The sequence below is a fragment of the Drosophila busckii genome, chromosome 2R (genome assembly GCF_011750605.1).
Source record: "Drosophila busckii strain San Diego stock center, stock number 13000-0081.31 chromosome 2R, ASM1175060v1, whole genome shotgun sequence".
NCBI classification, from domain to species: Eukaryota; Metazoa; Arthropoda; class Insecta; order Diptera; family Drosophilidae; genus Drosophila; species Drosophila busckii.
In genome coordinates this window covers 18047875-18066713 of record NC_046605.1, presented here as the reverse complement: position 1 = coordinate 18066713, position 18839 = coordinate 18047875, and the positions used below count along the sequence as shown (strand labels likewise).

General features: G+C 35.3%; 3 protein-coding genes across 4 annotated transcripts; all 3 read right to left on the bottom strand.

The window, feature by feature from the left end:
- Positions 1–1571: 1571 nt before the first annotated feature.
- Positions 1572–11151, bottom strand: LOC108595048 (pleckstrin homology domain-containing family G member 4B). 2 transcript variants are annotated; one of them, XM_017980188.2, is made up of 7 exons: positions 10710–11151; positions 9215–9379; positions 8788–9121; positions 3056–3142; positions 2892–2996; positions 2708–2839; positions 1572–2078 (listed from the first exon to the last, which is right to left on the bottom strand). In XM_017980188.2, the coding sequence occupies exons 1-7, from the start codon at positions 10985–10987 to the stop codon at positions 1635–1637; spliced, it is 1545 nt and encodes a 514-aa protein (XP_017835677.1). In that variant the 5' UTR covers positions 10988–11151; the 3' UTR covers positions 1572–1634. The 2 variants fall into 2 exon arrangements, with proteins under 2 accessions (XP_017835677.1, XP_017835678.1); XM_017980189.1 differs by lacking the exon at positions 9215–9379 and having other exon boundaries at positions 10710–11150.
- A 1695-nt stretch (positions 11152–12846) lies between these two features.
- LOC108597581 (kalirin) lies at positions 12847–17005 on the bottom strand. The gene is made up of 7 exons (XM_017984195.2): positions 15860–17005; positions 14422–14517; positions 14069–14363; positions 13924–14010; positions 13763–13867; positions 13571–13705; positions 12847–13512 (listed from the first exon to the last, which is right to left on the bottom strand). The coding sequence occupies exons 1-7, from the start codon at positions 16666–16668 to the stop codon at positions 13009–13011; spliced, it is 2031 nt and encodes a 676-aa protein (XP_017839684.1). The 5' UTR covers positions 16669–17005; the 3' UTR covers positions 12847–13008.
- LOC108597582 lies at positions 14759–15537 on the bottom strand. The gene is made up of 2 exons (XM_017984198.1): positions 14907–15537; positions 14759–14838 (listed from the first exon to the last, which is right to left on the bottom strand). Exons 1-2 carry the CDS (start codon positions 15435–15437, stop codon positions 14827–14829), a joined length of 543 nt encoding a protein of 180 aa, XP_017839687.1. The 5' UTR covers positions 15438–15537; the 3' UTR covers positions 14759–14826.
- Positions 17006–18839: the final 1834 nt, after the last annotated feature.

Sequence of the window (18839 nt, the reverse complement as noted above, 5' to 3'; positions counted from 1 at the left end):
AGGTCATTGTCATGGACTCGCGTTGCGTCTCACTTATTTTTTCTAATATTTTTTGCACTCTTAACAAATTGCTTTTGTGCAAATTTTGTCACAACACACACGACGACGTAGACAGCTTCTAAATTTGCATGGCATACTTGGCTTGGCTTGTTTAACTTCATTAGTGTGCCTTGTATGCAATTTTGATGCCAACATTTTCTTTTTTTTTCTGCTTCTGGCCAACATTTTTTGATTGGCCTGCGGCCAGTCTATTTGCTGCTTTTGGGACACTCTCTGGCGTTTGACTTTGCAATTTTTGTGAAGATAAATTATAGTCGACTATTGCTTGACCGGATAATCAGAGCATGTGCTTTGATTTTGATTCCACAGTGGTGTCAAACATACAAGAAAACCTTAAAAAGAAAAACTTACAGAATTCTCAATTACCTTAAGCATTGAATTGATTACAATACTTTTAGTTATAAATATTTATTAATGGCCATAATAGAATTAAAGCCAAATTATTATTATTGAGCGTCAATATCCAATCCATTTGATTTCTCATTCATATTTGTTTGATGAACTTTCCTTTTTTTAAAAATATATTTTTTTTATGATAAAAAAAACGCTCGCTCTAAGAAATTTCATATGAAAAGGTAAACAGGTAAAGGTTAAGGTAAATATGTTAGAAATTTGCTTGTTTTGTGCTTCATATTTGGTTGATCTTCAAAGTTTTTCATACAAATTTCCCATCTTTCAGTTTTGATCCGACTTGGCATTAACAATAATTGTATTAACAATAATTCAAGGTAACTATTGCATTACAAATATGTTAAAAAAAGGGACATCCTTTTGCTAAATGATAAGTGATAATTATTAATTCCTTAATATTTTTATATGAAACATTTAATTTACTTTTTTTTTATTTGAAGCAATTTATTTAATTTTCCTTGTAAATAAAGCAAATTGCACGATCTACGTTGGTTCATGGTTGATTCCAACTAACTAAAGAGTCATACGCTTAATAAATCAGTAAAAGATTAAGTATACGCATCAGATAACAACCATAAAGTGCTTGATCCGAAAATAAAATGTATACGCCATTGTTTTTGTAAATAAACTTTTAACTAAATCAACAAAGTTACTGCTTGAAAATCTTAAGTTATAAATAAACTATCCAACTGTTTATTTATTTAACAAACTGTTTCTCTTATATAAGCGCCAAGCAGAGTTGAGGCAACGCTTCATTAGTGGCACTATGTGTGTTCAGCCCTGCATGACTTGGCCAAGGGTATGGTCTGACTGCTGGCAGCTGTCATAAATTCTAAACAAATAGATTTGTCACAAGCAATTCGTAGCTCGAACAAAAAGTGCGCGCCACTGTGCGAGGCCAAAGGGTAGAAGTGGGTGGCAGCTATTTACATTTTGCATTTGCCTTGAGTCGAAGCAGCAGCAGCAACGGCAGCAACGGCAGCGGCAGCTTCTGCTGCAAGGACAATATATCATAAATATTTGTGGCAGCAACTTATTTTACGCTCGACTGCGACAACAGCGTGGAGACTTTCTCATGTCTGTGTGTGTGAGTGAGTGAGTTTTTGATCGAAATAACTTAGAGCTTTATTCTATGGGCTTATAAACTAGCGTAACAGTCGCAACTACAAATATTGCCAAATGAGCCAAATGGCTAGGAGAACGCCCAGCACCAAATCCATGGGCAGACTAAACGTATCACGCTGCAGTTGCTCATGGCGCGCAATCTCAATGATTCTATGAGTGGCCAGCAGCCATTGCTTGACCACAGCTGCTTCACTAGCAACAAATGAGTACTCCTCACGCTTGCTTCGCTCCTTATCCGGCTGCTTGACCAGCAGATTGATAATTTTGTTGGCATTCGCAGTGGCCAACTCGAGCGGACGCTGCAGTTCCACATGCTCCCAGTTGTAGTGCTGGCGATAGGCCAGACGCTTCTTTCGCACCTCCGTGCAGACCAGACAGCGCTCGAAGAGAAAAACCTTAGCGCGATATTTCTTGCGTGTGGGAAAATGCTGAGCCTCAAATTCTGTCGAGCGACGAAATTGTCCCTGCTGATGCAGATCAAACTGCAAATAGAACAAAGCATTAGATAATGTTTTTAATTGGGTGATTAGCAGAGATATAAAAGATTTAAATTAAATTTTGAATGCATTTAATTTTATTTCAAAACTAATTTCGAACTTATTTGTACTGACTATACTTCGACTTTCTTTGCGTAAATTTATTGGTTACTGTAGTGTTCGTTAGTCTAATATTCGACACTCAGCTCTTCAATACTAAAGTATTCGGTACAAAAGTATTCAATACTCTAGTATTCGTAACTCTAGTTACTATATTAGGAATATTAGAGTAAAGTCTTTTAACAAAAGTAAATTTTCAAAGTTATCATCGGATAGTATAGGATAGGACATTTAAAAAATTCCGCACTGCCTATGTAGATAAGTCATTTGAATTTCGGTCAGAAACTGCATTAGCAATTAAAACAATTAATTCAGTTTGAATTAAATCAATAACATTCCATTTAAATTGAATTTTAAAAAATGATAATTCGTTAAGAATTCGTTCTGAGTGTAATTCAAATTGAGTTTGAAACAAAATTAATACATTTCGTAATCTTTAAGTTCTAGAATTCAATTATAGTTGATTCATTCACTACTTAGCTCTTTTACATCTCTGGTATTTTATGCTAGTTTACCTCATTGAGCTCTTCTATGCTGTGTATCTCCTCCGCCTGATTGACCACATCCAGCTGTCTACGCATCCGCGTCTCCAGCTTGCAAACAGCGCTCAGCACTGGCTTACAGCTAATACCGTTCTTATAGAACTCCTGCAAAGCGCAAATAATTTAATAATTTTTATTTTTCTACCATTTTACTTACCGATATAAATTGCTGCAATAGCAATGGATATCTGGTCAGTCTTTGTATGGGCTGCACTAGAAAACTATCAATGCCCAGTTTGTCTTTTATTAATGTTTGATAGCTCTACAAAAAAAGAGTTTTTTTGTTCAATATGTTGCAACATTTATTTCTCTATTATTTACCTGCAGCCATTCGCGATTCTCTTGGCGCAACTGCATTGAAACTTTTTTGCCCATCGTAAAGCTCACATAGCAATAGAAGCTGTTTTTCTGCAAAAATAAAATTGAAATATTGCATGTCATGTCGTTTAGTTTAAAAATACGTTTTGTCGAAATTTTAAATATCAATTCAAAATACATTTTAGCAAATTTGTTAACATTCACTCAGCGGAAACAACACTCAAATAAATTAAAAGTACGCGCGACAAACTTTTACAGCTTTATATTTTTAAATACGCCAAACAGTCTTTGACGACTTTCAAAAATGTTTATTAAATTCATACTCGTGTCATTATTTAAAAATAAAGCACTTAATACTTACGCTACAGTCCAAAAAATGAATTTAGCTCAAACAAATTTGGAATTTTATTATATTTATTTTTATTTTATTTAAATTTTTCACGCTCAGATATTTATTGTGCTGTACTAAAAAATACTTTTAAAATTATATTAAGTGACAAAAATATTTTTAAAAATTAATGAATCTATTGTTCTTTAAAAGCAACTTTTTTTTATAGCTCAATTAAGAGCAGAATAAGTTTAAATTTATTATGTACATTGCCAATTTTTCCACAGCAATTAGATATTATTTTGTCAATATACTTATGGTTACTAAATATTTTACTATTCAATATTCTTGTACTTGTAATGATTAGCAATAGATGATATTTCCCCTTGGCCTTATAAGATCAAAACGATTAATTTGATTCTGATTATTTGCAATTGCTAGCAATTATTTGAAATTAATTTAATGATCTCAAGTAATCCTGCATTATTTTACTTTAATTTCGAATCGTAATTGATAATATTTTATCTGGGCATTATACATATAATTATCACGATTATTTCACAAAAAATAATTATTTTGTATACAATTATTAATTGAATTAAAGTAAAATAGCTAAATAAGCATTGCTTCCCAGTTAAATCTTCAAGTCGATCACGCCACCTTTGTTGTTTAGTCAAAGCGACCTTCCGTTATTTCTTAGTGCATTCGTGAGGTTAGGCCTGCATGCTCTCTAACATTTTTCCCACGCTCAGCAGCGCTGCTGCAGCGCTAGAGCAGCGACCCTCACCGTCGCGAGAGCGCTTTATCAAGAGAGCACTTCAGCTTAGCTGCGCTGCTTAAGCGAGAGCGGTTTGGCTTAGCTGCGCCGCTTTAGCGTTGAGAGAGCGCTTTATCAAGAGAGCGCTTCGGCTTAGCTGCGCTGCTGCAGCACTCACGTCGCGAGAGCTTCGTCTACAGTTAGGCGACAACTAAGCTCGTTCTATAGACAAATCAGAACTGAAGCTTATCACGTGATCGCTGGCTGTGGAATTTTTTCTTTGCTCTGCTGCTCTAAGTAAGCAAATGCAGCTAACTGTAAATGAATAATTATTTTAAATACTCTTTACTCTCACTCTCTCTCACATGGTCTTTCTTTTGCTTTGATAGTGCTTCTTAATACAATTTGACTTCAATTCTCAAGCAGGAACTTAAAAAGTGAAATCGTTTATAGACACAACAAAATTAAGTCATAAACCTTAATCCGTATCAATGAAGAATCCGAGGCGCTTTTATTTCACATTTCGCATATTAAATAATGCACAATTAGATATAGCAATTCAAATTAATTTATTGTTTTATTATTGCAACACTGCGTGCATATAAATATATAATAACAAAATATTGCTAACCAGTTGCCTAGTCTCTTTATTGGCTTAAAGCTTAAACTTAAAATGACTAAGTTAATCTTACGATTTAACTAATACATTAAATAGATTAATTAAATTAATTTAATCACAGCTTTGTCTATCTTCATTCATTATAGAATAATAATTAAGCTCAAATTATGAAACGTACTGTTAATAACAATTATTCTATAATCATTTGCATCTGTCAACAGCTTTGCTTCCCTCTCGCTGAATTTCGCCTAGTCAAGCACTCCCCATACATTTATTTATAAATATTTTATAAATAAATATATACGACAGCTAGAGAACACAATGCAAATGAGTCAGTTTCGTTTGTCTGTCTGTCTGACATGCATTTTGAATTTTTATAGAAAATACCTACAGCACAATTTGAAATCATTTTGCATACGAGAGAGAGAATTAACACAAATATATCCATGCTGTCATCTGAAATGCACATTTGACAATAAATTTGCCGCTGCTGCTGCTGCTAATGCTGTGAGGCATATCAACAATCAAGAGCCTTTGGCAAATGCAAATATTGCCATAACACCGACATTAAGTCAACTTATCTAATGTCAGTTGTTGTCCCCTACGGTCAACGGGTCGTATAATTAATTTGCTATTAGATTGCTGACAACAGCAGAGCTTAAGCTTTAAAGCCAATGCACAAATAATTTGTAAATTAGCATAAGTAAATGTTTGTAGTTTAAGATCAAAAAACATAAGTTAGGCGTTGCTGCTGCTTTTCGTTGTTAGCTCAACAGCGAGAGCTGTGCGTCAATTTGGCCTCCAGCCAATGCAATTATTGTCATAACACCAGTATGCAATTAACTGCACTATATCTGTCTCCCTATGGGCAAGTAGACATATAATTATTAAGCCATTAATTTGCATACATACATATATATGTGTATGTGTGTGCTGACAGACTTGCATAATCAAATTAAATGCAACAAAAAATAAATTCAAAAATAAATTTGCAATTTGAACTAGTTTGCGTAAAATTTTTGGCTACAACCAAGAGGTTGGGCATGCGGGCGGCCTCTGCACAACGACTGGAATATCAATTTGAATTCAGTGGCTTTGCCAAGGCTCACACAAGCTTTAGATGTGTGTGTGTGTGTGTGTGTGTGGAATTACGTGACTTAAATATTCAAAAATTATGATTTCGCAAACAGACTGTGAGCACAAAATGAAAATGAAGCTTAAGGTTAATACGAAGGCGAAACGAAAACTTTTAGTTTACATTTTTCCAGCTTTATAAATCATTTGGCCTAATCACAATTGTAAATTGCTGCGCCAAACTCACTGGCTTGTCAATTTTGAAGGCAATTTATAAATGACGCTTTTTATGGCCATGCCTTTGATGTGAGATATATGTCCAAAAAATTCAAGCGACAAGCTAGACAAGCAACTGGTTCTCTCATAAATCAAATCCAGTTTTAATGCGTGAACAAATCAAAGCAAATACATCAAATTGAATTGAAAGTAATTAGTTTTAGTTTGAGTCGCCTCATTAATGCGCTAAGTTCAAATGTTGACAGCCAGCATATATTTTTCATATACATATAATATATAAACTTTGTTTATGCTTGCTGTTGCCAAAAAATTATAAACAAAACGCTACATTTTGATGATAAATTTGGCAAAAATTTGTTACGCTAAAATAAAAAGGTGCCAAAGCAAAAATACACATAAATCAGCTAAGTAATTTTTTTTTGCCTTTGCATGTTTGTTGAGCATTAAGTTTTGAGTCCTCGGGGCAAAACAAAATAAGCGCTAAGTCGATTGTTCTTTTTACCTGCTCTCAAGCATATATAAACTGCATATTATATATACGTATATATCTTGTTTTTTCTTGGAATCTGGCATGACATAAGTTTAACATATTTCTTATGCACATGTTGTCTTCCATTGCGGCACAGACAATTTCAATTTAAATTGATTATTTGGCTGTCAACACAAAAGAGAGCGAGCACCATAAAAAAATCAAGCTCTATAACAATATATATATGTATGAACGTGCTTTTAGCAGTGAAGCGCTTATCATTTGTAATTATTGTTGTTCATTTATTTTTGTAGCGCGACAAGCTCCACAACAAACTACAGCACACAAGTATTATAGATATATATATCTATGTTTATGCCGCACACAATCTTTGCATAGAGCCCAAGCAATAAAAATGTTTTGTGCCCAACTCAATTCTGATGACGTCACTCCTCCGTCTTGTTATACAATTAACAAACATACATAACATTGTATACATATGTACATATATTTATTTTTGCGCTTAAGCTGCTTCGTTAGAATAATTGCAATCTTATCAACTGAATTTTGCTTTAAGTCTTGGCAAATTCGTCATCGTTTGACTTTTGTAGCTGCTCTGCTAATTGCTTGAGTTGTTAATAAAGAAATAACCTCAGTGTTGTTTATCAATTTGTGCTTAACATTAGGCTCAATTGTTTGTCTATTTCTAAGCTTTTAAGCTGCTGCCAAAGCAAATATATTTTATCCAGAAACTGCTTTTGCTGTCTGATTTTATTTAAAGTGAGAGACATGCTTAGCATTTGGAAAATTAACGATTGTATTCATGTTGTATTAAGGTTATTGACTTTGACAAAGCTTGTATTATTTTCTTTAAAATAATACAGCCTAATTAAAGTTTTTTTTTTATAAATGTTTTTTTTAGTTTTTATAGCTTAAGAGCAACTTTTATTTTTAAAGTTCAATAACTTTTTTGGTGCTGTTATTTGAACAGAAAGTGTTGCTGAAATATTTTGATTTAGTTTATTTTTGTATTATTGTAGAGCCTGAAAGTTATAAATAGTATCGATTATATTAATTTTGCTGTATAATTATGCTTATGACTACAGAGTCAGGCTTTTTATTATTGGTTTATTATTTAAAAGCAATTTTTGTCATATTTTTTTGTATTATTTATAAGCAAATAATAAAAAGCCTGTCACTATAGTCGCAAACAATAATACTATTGTACAGCCTGATTAAAAGTTAAGTCATTTTAATAAATTTGTAAATATTTATTTTGTATAGCTACTTATCGATACCATCGATAGTGAAATGCATCGATAAAGTGAAATACATGATCTAATGCTACCAGAACTTATTTACATTTAATATACAAAATTAATTCTTACTTATTTAATAAATTTTATAGTATTTTATTCTTTATAGCTCTTTCAGCTGTTAACACACTATTTATATTTTAACAGTGTAGCGCTGATCTTTCTAGCAGTTTCTAAATTTCTTACTTTCTGGGCTTGCTACGTGGCTTTTGACGTATTTTATTTCATTACACCCAAGTCAAGCCAAAAGCACTTAACAGCTGCACGAAAAACACCAAAAAAATACACACACACTCGTTTAAACAATGAAATAAAAAACGGCATTAAAAATGCGCAACTGTTTAAGCATAATAATGAAGTTTGAGCATAACGTGCGGGACTTGTCAACAGGTGTGAATAAATGTCAGCTAACTCATTTGAAATTACTTAAAAAAAAGAATATACAAAATAAATTAAATATATTAATAATTTATTAGCAACTGGCAAGCATTAAATTAAATTATTATTTCCATTTCAAGCAATTGGCGCCTAATTAAGGCAAAACCGCATCTGTTTGAAATTTGCATTAATTGCCTGAGCTCGACAAAATGCTTAAAATAGCGTTTAGTGCGAAATAATAATAACGTTAAATTGTAAGGAATTTGTTGCGCAAAAATGGAAAATAAATATAGAAAACTAATAGTGCTTTTATCTAAAGACGTCAATCACAAAAAGTTTTTACTGTTGTCTCCGACACATGTGCGCAAATATTTAGCTTAAAAATAGCTAGAAAAGCAAAAGCGAAAAGAGAGCTAAATAGAGAATCAGCTCAAGTTAAGTTTCATCAATATTTAACTAACTGCGTTGCCCACAATAGTTGACTGCTATATAAATAAAAATTTGCATAACTGCTGTTGATGGATTAAGTCTTAAACTGACTCGAATTTCAGGCTTACCTCAAAGTGTGTAGCCAGCTCGTCGAACAGAGCTTTGAGATCGCGCTGATTGCGCAGCATAAGCGGCAGTATCTGTTGCTCGTGTAGCTCCAATATCTCCTCGATATTGCCAAGCAGATGCTGCTGACGCTGCTCACCACGCAGAGCCTCAGGCAAATCCTCTACAAGCTGCAGCTTGCCATAGTTATCGAGTCCCTTGCGCAGATTGTTAACATAGTTGACCTCCGTTTGGATGAGCTCATCGATAATGAAGCTGATTTTCTTCGAGGCATAGATCTCCGTTTGATCGCAGGGAAAAAGATTCTCAAGCGACAGCGTATCCTCATCCTCATGGCTAAAGAACAGTGAAAGCAATGAGTATGCATATAAGGCAGGCACGTGTGTAAAAGTGAAACTAAAGTTGAACATGTATATGGGATGTACTTACTACTCATCGCCCAAGGTTTCGAAACTGAGCGTATGGGTGAGGAAACCATTGTGTGTGCTATATGTTGCTGCTGTTGCAGTTGCAGCTGCTGCTGCTGCTGCTGCTGTTGTGCTTGTTGTTGTTGTTGCTGTGACACTTGTGTTGATGGAGCTCAATGATATGCCGCTGCAAACACAGTAACGATAACGATAACAAACATGGGGACAAACAAATGGGATAGGTGAATAAATATGAAGAAAGTCTCTTAGTGCTTTTTGTTTGCTTAAGAATTAAATTCTTTTGTCTCTGCTTTGTTTGAAAATATTTTTAAAATTATTTAAAACAAGGATAGATATAAAGCAGATCTCTTTAGAACTTTAATTGCTTAATATATTTCTTCAAATTTTTGAAAATAATTGGTTAGTTTGATAGATGTAAAGTAAATATTTGATAAGAAAAGAATTTTAAATTAAATTAAACAATTAGTTGGATAGAAGTAAGAAAACTATCTTCTTTGCTTTAGAAAAAATTGTATATAAAAAAATATCTGATAAGCACTTCTCTGCTTAAAAAAAATGTTAAAATTATTTCAAACAAATTCTGGATATAAAGAAAGTCTCCTTTACGTTCTGCTTTGCCTAAAAATATTTTTAAAATTATTTAAGGCTTTTTTATGCTTAATATTTAATATTTAAAACAAAGAGTTTGATAGATATATAGAAAATAAAAATAGAAAGCACTTCTTTGCTTTATAATAATTTTAAAATTCAATTAAACAAATTATTAGTTTAATAAATGTAAAGAGATTAGCTTCTTCGCTTAAAAAGAATTTTAAAAGTATTTTAAACAATTTGTTACTATGACATGTGTAAAGAAAATATCTGATAAGCGCTTCTTTGCTTAAAAAGAATTTTAAAATTTAAGCAAAATTTAAAACAAATGGATAGCTTAATAGATATACAGCAAGTGTCTGATAAGCTTTACGCTGTTTAAAAATAATTCAGAAATTATTTTACAATATTTTTGTGCACAACGAATATTCTGTCGGAAGTGTCATTCATGACGGCACAAGTAATAAGCAAATAAATAATCTGATAGGGTTATAAATAGCGAAGCACACACTTGTTTGCATTTTCCGTGCTCAAGTAGCTGCTATTATTATTTTACAGTTAGTTTATATAAGAACATCCGCTCAAGCCTGCTATCTTTATAGATTTAGCTTATCATTATAATTTAAAGTGCTTCCCAACTAGCATAGCATGCATTTCTATTATGCAAGTCACGTCTGGCGGCAAACCCATAAAAGCGATTGTCAATTCGCGTGAAATACGCCTAAAAATAAAACCAAGCTTATAGTGTAAACACTAACGTAATAAAAGCGTATGAGTTATCTTATCACGTATACGTAGCAAAGGGCAGCTGAACAAAAAAACATTAAAATACATGCAATATACACAACTGACACAACATGAAAAATGATGTACAGCTGTCAAAATATATTTGAAGACACACTTACCTATCGCAGTCTAGAAGACTCGTCTGCTTTTCTAATTTGCCATTGCTTAGCGTGGGCGTTTGGGAGCCTCTTGCTGTTGCACTTGGACTTGGACTTGTGTTGCCATTGAGTGAGCTTCTTATAAGGCACTCCACTTCACTAGAATCGACTTTATCGACATTCTTCGCTGGCCCATTATCGTTCAGTATGTGCAAATAAACGTTCAACACTTGCACAAAGATAATGCTTAGGAAAGTTATGGCCACTGGCAATACATCGAACCAATTTATGGCAATCATATTTCACTTCTTGCGCTTAACTTTATTTGATTTATATCGGTTAAAATACTTGGGCGATCATTTCGTATCGTTTAAACGCGCTGCGCACTTGAATAATTAAACAAAATTCGACATAAAGAAAAAACACGAACCGCAGCGCATTAAGCGCAAAAAACAACTGACAGCAAGTTTGCCATAAATTTTTGTAGCTTGCGCACGCTGCGATCGCCAAAAGCTTTGCCATAAACTCAAAGCTCACATTTTGTTTAAGAGCGCAAATTTTATAGCAACTGCGCTCTTTGGCGCCACGCGTTTCACATTTGTTTATAAACAAATCCAAATGACAACTGTAAAAATATTTTCCAGTCTGTCTGGCAAACACTTTTGCTTTCATAGGCAGGCCAAGAAATCGAAAATTTTAATTTTGCATAATTTGTTCTGCACAATTGCGTTGCTTTGATTATTGTTTATAACTGTTATTAGACAAAAGTCGTGGCTTGCCTTGAACTTTTCAGCAAACTCATTAAGTTTTCAGTGAGCTCAAACTAGACTTGATAGTTGATAGTTCTAGCTTTAGTTCATTAGCTAAACTAAATTCCGTTGCATATATGAAATTTATGGCGATGATCTCACACAGTAGCAAATTCTACGTCAATTATTTGTCGTTGTCGTCAGCAACGATTTGCAATTTTTCGCATAAAAACTGTTCACATTTTATTATGCATATTTATATTTATTTTATAACTCGTACACGCCTCAAATAAATTTCGCTGGATCGATAGATTCATAAAATAAATTCGCTTCATTCGATTGATGAGCTGCATGCCCCAACCAACAACTGCAAGCATTTTGCATAAATTCTAAGCATATCTGTTCCGTTTGTGTATACGCCAAAGTCAATTGTTTATTTTTAAACATTTTCAAAGTGATGTCACAGTCGCCAGGCAAGTGCCAAAACAAGTTTTTGTTGCTGCTGCTGCTGCTGCTGTTGCTGGCGTATTATTATTAACAATATCACAGTGGGGCAATTGCCTGGACCGCTGGCGTGGCGGAGTCAGAGCGGCGGGCGCAAATGATCAACTGACAATTCACGGCTGTTCAATAGCGTGCGACCTATTCATGAGAAATTTCTGTTGTTGATTGTTTTGACGTCTCTCTGCATTGAACGCAACTTGTTGAGGGTGGCATGGATTTAAATTCTTTTGTTTGTTTTTTACAAACAAATTAACAAACTGACACAGCTTTAATACTCTTATGGGTTGAAGGTTTATCACATTGCCATTAATAATATTTGTTGTAATTTTATATAAAAACGAATTCATAGTTTTATTTATTTTATGTCAAGTATGAACAGTCGACGGTAAGAATACATTCTTAAAAATTAATAAAAATAATTGAAAATTAATATTTTATACTCATTAGGCGTACGTTAATAATATTAAATGTTTATTTAAGCAAAAAAGTGTTGCCCACATCTGTTGCAATAATTGAAACAATCCCAATCATAGTTAAATAAATAGTTAAAAGTTGCTAATGCCTTAAGGTTAAAGACCCAATAAAATCTGATTTCATTAATAAATAATAATGGAATAAAATAACAGGTTACCAGCCAGGAGGTCTAAGTAAGTTTAAAAAACTCTCTGAAATTATATTGAAGATTTAAAATGCTTAAGTTGTTTAGTTATTTTATTCACACAATGAAAATCAGGCGCTTTGGAGAGAATAATTAAAATAATTCGACTAGAATAATTAAATCAATAGATCAATCAATACATGAAACACACTTAAATAAAATTTGAAGTAAACAAATTATTATAAGCTTAAATAACAAGCGTTTAATTTATTCATTAAAAAGTAGATTTGTAAAAATAGTTGCTTAAATATAACATGCAAGCATTTGGTAATTTAGCGTTAACAATAAAAGTTTATCTATGTGTGCGATTTATAGAACTAAGAACAAGGTATTAAACTAACAGCAATATTATTATAATATTACACTAATTGGCTTTGTCTTTTATCTTTACACTTGGCAATCGCTTCGTCTAAGTGGCTGCATACCAAGTGGTGCGATTGCTGGCTGTATCCTCATCCGGCTTGGGCATTGTCCACATGTTGCCAATGCCACTGTCCGAACTAAAGCGATTCGAGTCGCGGTAAAGCGAAAAGCTTGGCGCCTTGCGATGCAAATGATCGTTCTCACGTGAGTAGCGCTCCTGCAGCTTCTGTCGCTCCTCATTTGCATAATTGTTGATCATGTCGCGTATGAGATCCAGCCAGACTTCAATCTGGGCAGCATCGGCGGTAAATTCGCACTCCTGCTGCTTGCGGCGCTGATAGTAAAGTGTAAAGGACCTTGTGCGAGCCGAAATGCCTACATGCTCGCAAGGATAGCGACCATGGAAGATCAATTGCTTGCCCTTGATCTCCGTATAAATAATGCACTTGTCGAATATAAAAGCTTTGGCACGATAGCTGCGCTTGAGCTTGTGATCGTTCACCTGAAACTCGCTGACTTTGCGGAACTTGCCTTGATAGTAAACATTGAACTGCAAACAAAAGACAGAATGAAAACTATTGCGCGGTCGAATCAGTCAAAAGACTTACCTCATGACAGTCCACAATATCATTTATTGTCTCCGATTCGTTGGTGGTATCAAGCAGATTGCGTACACGCTTCTCCAAACGACAACAGGAGTCCAAAAGCGGTTTCATTTCACTATTACGATTCTTGAAGAATTTCTGCAGCAAATGCAACGAATAAGTAAAAAATAGATACAGCTTAAAAGCATTGCTTACTTGGATAAACTCATTGAGCAACAAAGGATAACGCATCATACGTTGTATGGGCTGCGTCAGAAAGCTATTGATGCCCAGCTTATCACCACATTCCTTGCTTATTCTCTGCAAGAAAATTGGCATTAGCTAAATGTACAACACAACAAAACTAATTAACTTACTGTAAAGAAGTTCTTATATTGATCGCAGAGCTTTAGGGATTTCTGCTTATTCATGGTGAATATAACATAGCCATAGAAGCAGTTTTGCTGCAAGTTAAAAACGATTATAAGATCAGCTGGAATTTGGAATAAAATCTTTGCTTACATGCAGGAACTCTATGAATTCGTCAAACAATCGCTTGAGATCGCGTCGATTACGATGAAGCATAGGCAGAAATTCGTCCCGATGGAACTCGGCGATTTGCTCAATATTTCCAAAGAGATCATACTTTTTGCCACGCAAACCCACCGGTAGATCCTTGTGCTGAAACAAGTTGCCATAGTCCTCCAGACCTGTAAACAGCGTGTTCACATAGGCCTCCTCGGTACGTATGAGTTCCTCGAGCACGGGTTGCACGAACTTGTCGCTTTTGTCGCGTAGCTCGATCTCATCATCGTCACTGAAATCGCAAACATATATTCAAGCAAGTGTTATTTGTTTACTAATTATAGACTTACTCATTGGGCTGATAGAATGAGTGAAACTTTTCAATCAGTTGCTGGTTTGTGGTGCCAACGATTTCAGTCTTTCTTCTCGGTTTTGACTGGTAGTTTCTGCAACGATAACAATTATACAAAGCTTATTATAGCACGTTATGCTGATAAGACTGAGGGGCATTGCCTAGACAAAGCAAACAACAATAGCGACGGAATGGAAGATAAGTCGAGTGCCTCGACGTAAGCATGAGTCACACTGAGCTTTTAGTTGAGGTACTTCCCCTCTTACCCTTATCAACAATGGATCATGCGACTGTCCTGCAAACACATTGAAGTAGCGGAATACTTTATCCAAAGCCTCGGCCAGCACACGCATGCTGTTTATAAAGAAATCCAGCTGCCAGATAATAAACCACGAGATAACAATCAACAGAAGGGCTGTGGAGGCGGTAATAATAAAGCCAATCAACTGTAGAATACAAACTTGAAAGCTGGAGTAGACATACTAGCATTAGTGGTGAATGCGTACAGACCCCATCACTGAATCGCTCATCTGGGACCATTAATGGTGACGCCGAAAACCGATCAGATAAGGTATTCCGATTGTTCGTATTGGATGGATTACTTTCCTGATCACTGTCACTCTCTACTTCCACTATGACCAGCTTTTTTTTCTTCCTTGATGCAGAGCTCTCGATGCTAGCAGTCGACCTATTCTCTTGTAGAATTGAAAATCTTGAAGCTTCCTTCTTAAGTGAACTTGGTCTCTTCTCTGCTCTATTCTCTTGTAGAACTGATTGTCTCGAAGCTTTCTTAAGTGAGTTTCGTTCCTTCGTCTCTGCGCTCTGCGTTTCGTTTACAACTATAACTGTTGGCGTCAGGTGAACTGGTCTGCTGACACTTGGCCGCTCGTCTTCTTCTTCTTCATCTGCTGCAGCACCTGCTGGTGCTGCTGGTGTTGCTTCTTCATCTTTTGGCTTAACCTTGCTGCGTTTCGGTTTCGGTAGATTGTCCTGTGTTTCCTGATCCTTCTTCATATTGCAGCGGAAGTTGGTTGAACGCCTTCCATTTGTCGAAATACATTTTACAAATTGTTATTACATTTCCAAATCGAGTCCAAGCAAGCTGCTGACAGTTTTGACAACGAACAACCGGTTCGACCCGCCCTCCAAAATAGTCACAAATATAATTAACACTCAATGCGTAGCTTGGTCAACTATTTAAAAACAACATTTGCCAATTAGTTACAATATGGTCATTAAATGCCGAGAAATTCAACTGGCGAAGCATTCAAAAGTTCGAGGCAAACTTGAAATCTAAAAGGAAGTACCAGTAAACAAACAGTGTTGTAAAACGGCGCAGTAAATGAAAAATTGCTGATAAACCGGTCGGGCAATAAACAGTTATCTGTAGCAGTATTGTAACTAACTAGAGACTCAAACTTAAGCTTTGAACTTACCTAGCGAAATCTTTGTCTTTCCGTCTCATGGGCAACGTGCCCGATTGATCGGCGCTAATGGAACGTTGCATCTGCTGCTGCTGTTGCTCAAGTTTCATCTCTTCTGCAGATTCGGAGCTGGCGATCAGCACCGCCGAGCTGCTTTCACTGATGATGTGCTCGGGGATCGGCGCTGCATCTGTTTCAAAGTCGGATATCTGATCGACTTCATCTTCGGAGCGCACCTCATCAATGCTATGGTTATTGCTGTGAATGGAACTACTGCCAGAGCTCATGCCAGGCAGCCGAATGCGACGCGGCGTGGGTGGCGTGCGAATGGGCGCATTGGCGTCCAGGTGGGAGAAACTGGGATGGCGGCGGTTTTCCAGCAGCTTCAAGCTGTGCCGCTCCTGCCGCAGTATACAAATGTTGGACTTCAAGGTCTCGAAGCGCTGCACCTTTTGGCGCACATCGAGCAGCGCTGGATCAGCGCCGGTGGGCGTAATGGGCGTGCCGCGCTGCAGCGCTGGCGCTTGCTCTGCTTGCTCATCGCCCATGGTGCGCAGTTTGAGCGTCGAGCGTTGGTTGAACGCCTGCTCCGAATCGGAGTTGACTGAATAGGAGAGCTGAAAGGAACTGGAACTACTGCTCGCGTTGCTGTTGCGTCGACTGGCGCTCTCCGCGTTCGTCATACTACTGGGGCGCTCCAGTTCGACGACGGATCCGCTGCTGCTAATGCGATGTCGTGAGCTGCGTTTGTTGAAATTCCGATTGCTCAAGTTGCGTTCGCGTCGGAATGGCAGCGGGCTGAGATCTTCGTCGTCGGCCATGGCGTGGGCGTGGCTAGCCTCTGATAACGACTGTCTTATCGCGATTGTGCGCTCTCTTCAACTTAGCTGTTGTTGTTGTCGACTATTGTACTTTAATCGAAATCAGTGCAAGTTGTTGTTGTTGCATTTTATTATTAAGCAATTTGCTTTTGTCTTTTGCACATAAAAAACTTTTCACACGCTCTAGCGTGTTTGATAAATGTTTTTGTCAATTTAATTTTCCTCTTGGCGTTTTCAATGTCGTCGGCGGGCTCAGCGTTTATTGCTCGATTTTAAATTTAATTTTAATTTTTATTTCGTCGACGCTCGCCGAAATTTTATGTACATATATAATTGTTTATCTCATTTGTTGTTGCTGTTGCGGCTCATTATATTTTGCAAAAAACACGTATTTGTTGTTTGTGTGTGTGTCGACAGCTGTGCCCCAAGTTTTGTTTGTTTTTATTCACTGCAAAACGAATGACAAAAAAAAGTAAGTTTTTTTTTCGGTTAATGCGATTTATTGCAAAAGCATTTAAAATTAAAATCAAGTGTTTATGAACGCTTGAAGTTAATGAAGTCAAGCAACTAGAAACTCTACGTCAGAGCATTGACTATCAATTTCTAATACTGCATAAATACAATAGAAAGCAAATTAATTAACTATAATTGGCATAAAGAGTATTTGCAAACAATAAGTTAGAATAAGTTAAACTGCTTTTGAAATAGTAAAAGTTACAGTGGGCAAATGACTTTTAATATTGAAAAAATATTATATTACGATCATACCATTATTTTCTATAATTTTATTTAATTTTTAAGATTTATGTAATTAAGCTTGGCAATTATTTTTTTATCTTTTGCACTGCATTCAATTCTAAAATTGCTTTGCTTTTTATTTTTATTTTTTATTAATGCTTTTGAATTTATGGCTAATGTTATTTTTTAGCAAACTTGTTTATAGGGGAACAAATTGATTTTTTATTAGCTTTATTGTTTTTCATTTCATGAGCGATTTAATGGATATGGATTTCAAATATACCGCAACCCAGTTTAAAACTTTGTAGCTGAGTTTGTTTACCCGTTAAAGATAAAGTAACAAAGCTCTTTAACAATTATTAAATATCAAATATTTGTTTAGAATTACGTTCAGCTAAAGCGACTGACGTCAAATGGAAGAGAACTTTGTCAGCTTTGTATATATAAAAACGTTTTGTTGTAGTTAATTATGTGTGACGTTTTGGCCAGAACACAAGTGGAAACGCTCTAAACAGCAAATGAGGCAATAACGGCGACTAATGTTCAATAAGAAACTTGTTTTGCATTTAAATAGAAATAATTGAGTAACTGCAGGTGTACTTGGTAGAATAAAAATAAAGAAATTTAGAAAAAAAATCTATGTCAATTTCCAAGCGTATTTCAAGGTTTGTTTACCAAGTGATGTATTTTTAGCTACTGTTTATTGCATTTGGCTATAAACATAGACAACTGACATTGGCTTTGATTAACTCCACAACTGGTGTTGGCCCAGTTAGATAACTGACCTGATATTTAGACTTGCACTTGACTCGTCTAAATGTCCAAAAAAAAAGGTTAAGTTAGTTTCACTTCAGGGCTGCGTGTGCTTTTATCTTATCTATTTGTCGATAAGGCAACGCAAATTTCACAGTGGGGTTTCCAATGAAAACTCGTCGATTTAACTATCATTTTTATAGAACATTTAATGCCGCATAATTTATAAGCTTTGTTATCACAACTGATATTGCCAAGGCATGTTTGTGTTTTACTCTATTGTTTAGTAAACAAACACATTAAGTTAATTGCTTACTCATTACTTCAGCCACACCCTATGTAATTTAATTATTTAAACTAAAGTCGCAACGCAGTAAACTTGCCTAACTGACTCATAGCACTTACATTATTCAAGCCTCAGACGATAAGTTAAGAACTTTAAAATTTTATACAATTCTGATTGATTAGATTGTCATAAACGCTATTTTTAAATCTTAATTGCATGCAAACGCTTGAAACAGGTTTGTTTAACTAATGCCAAGTTATTAATATTGTATGCCAACTTTTATACAATTGTTTGTTGCTATCTTCAACTCTAATCTGAATGAGCTTTTAAACTTTATTCTAGGAATTTCCGCCATAAAATATAAAATGCAATAAACACTCAAACGCAATTGACA

Excerpts from the sequence above, each read along its gene's own strand:
- LOC108595048 (XM_017980188.2), bottom strand. The coding sequence starts at position 10,987 with ATGATTGCCATAAATTGGTTCGATGTATTGCCAGTGGCCATAACTTTC. Across the intron at positions 2,997-3,055 it reads AGAATCGCGAATGGCTGCAG|AGCTATCAAACATTAATAAA; the intron begins GTAAATAATAGA and ends CTTTTTTTGTAG. Across the intron at positions 2,840-2,891 it reads TATTGCAGCAATTTATATCG|GAGTTCTATAAGAACGGTAT; the intron begins GTAAGTAAAATG and ends TGCGCTTTGCAG.
- LOC108597582 (XM_017984198.1), bottom strand. The coding sequence starts at position 15,437 with ATGAAGAAGGATCAGGAAACACAGGACAATCTACCGAAACCGAAACGC.
- LOC108597581 (XM_017984195.2), bottom strand. The coding sequence starts at position 16,668 with ATGGCCGACGACGAAGATCTCAGCCCGCTGCCATTCCGACGCGAACGC. Across the intron at positions 14,011-14,068 it reads AATTCATAGAGTTCCTGCAT|CAAAACTGCTTCTATGGCTA; the intron begins GTAAGCAAAGAT and ends TTTAACTTGCAG. Across the intron at positions 13,868-13,923 it reads AATATAAGAACTTCTTTACA|AGAATAAGCAAGGAATGTGG; the intron begins GTAAGTTAATTA and ends ATTTTCTTGCAG.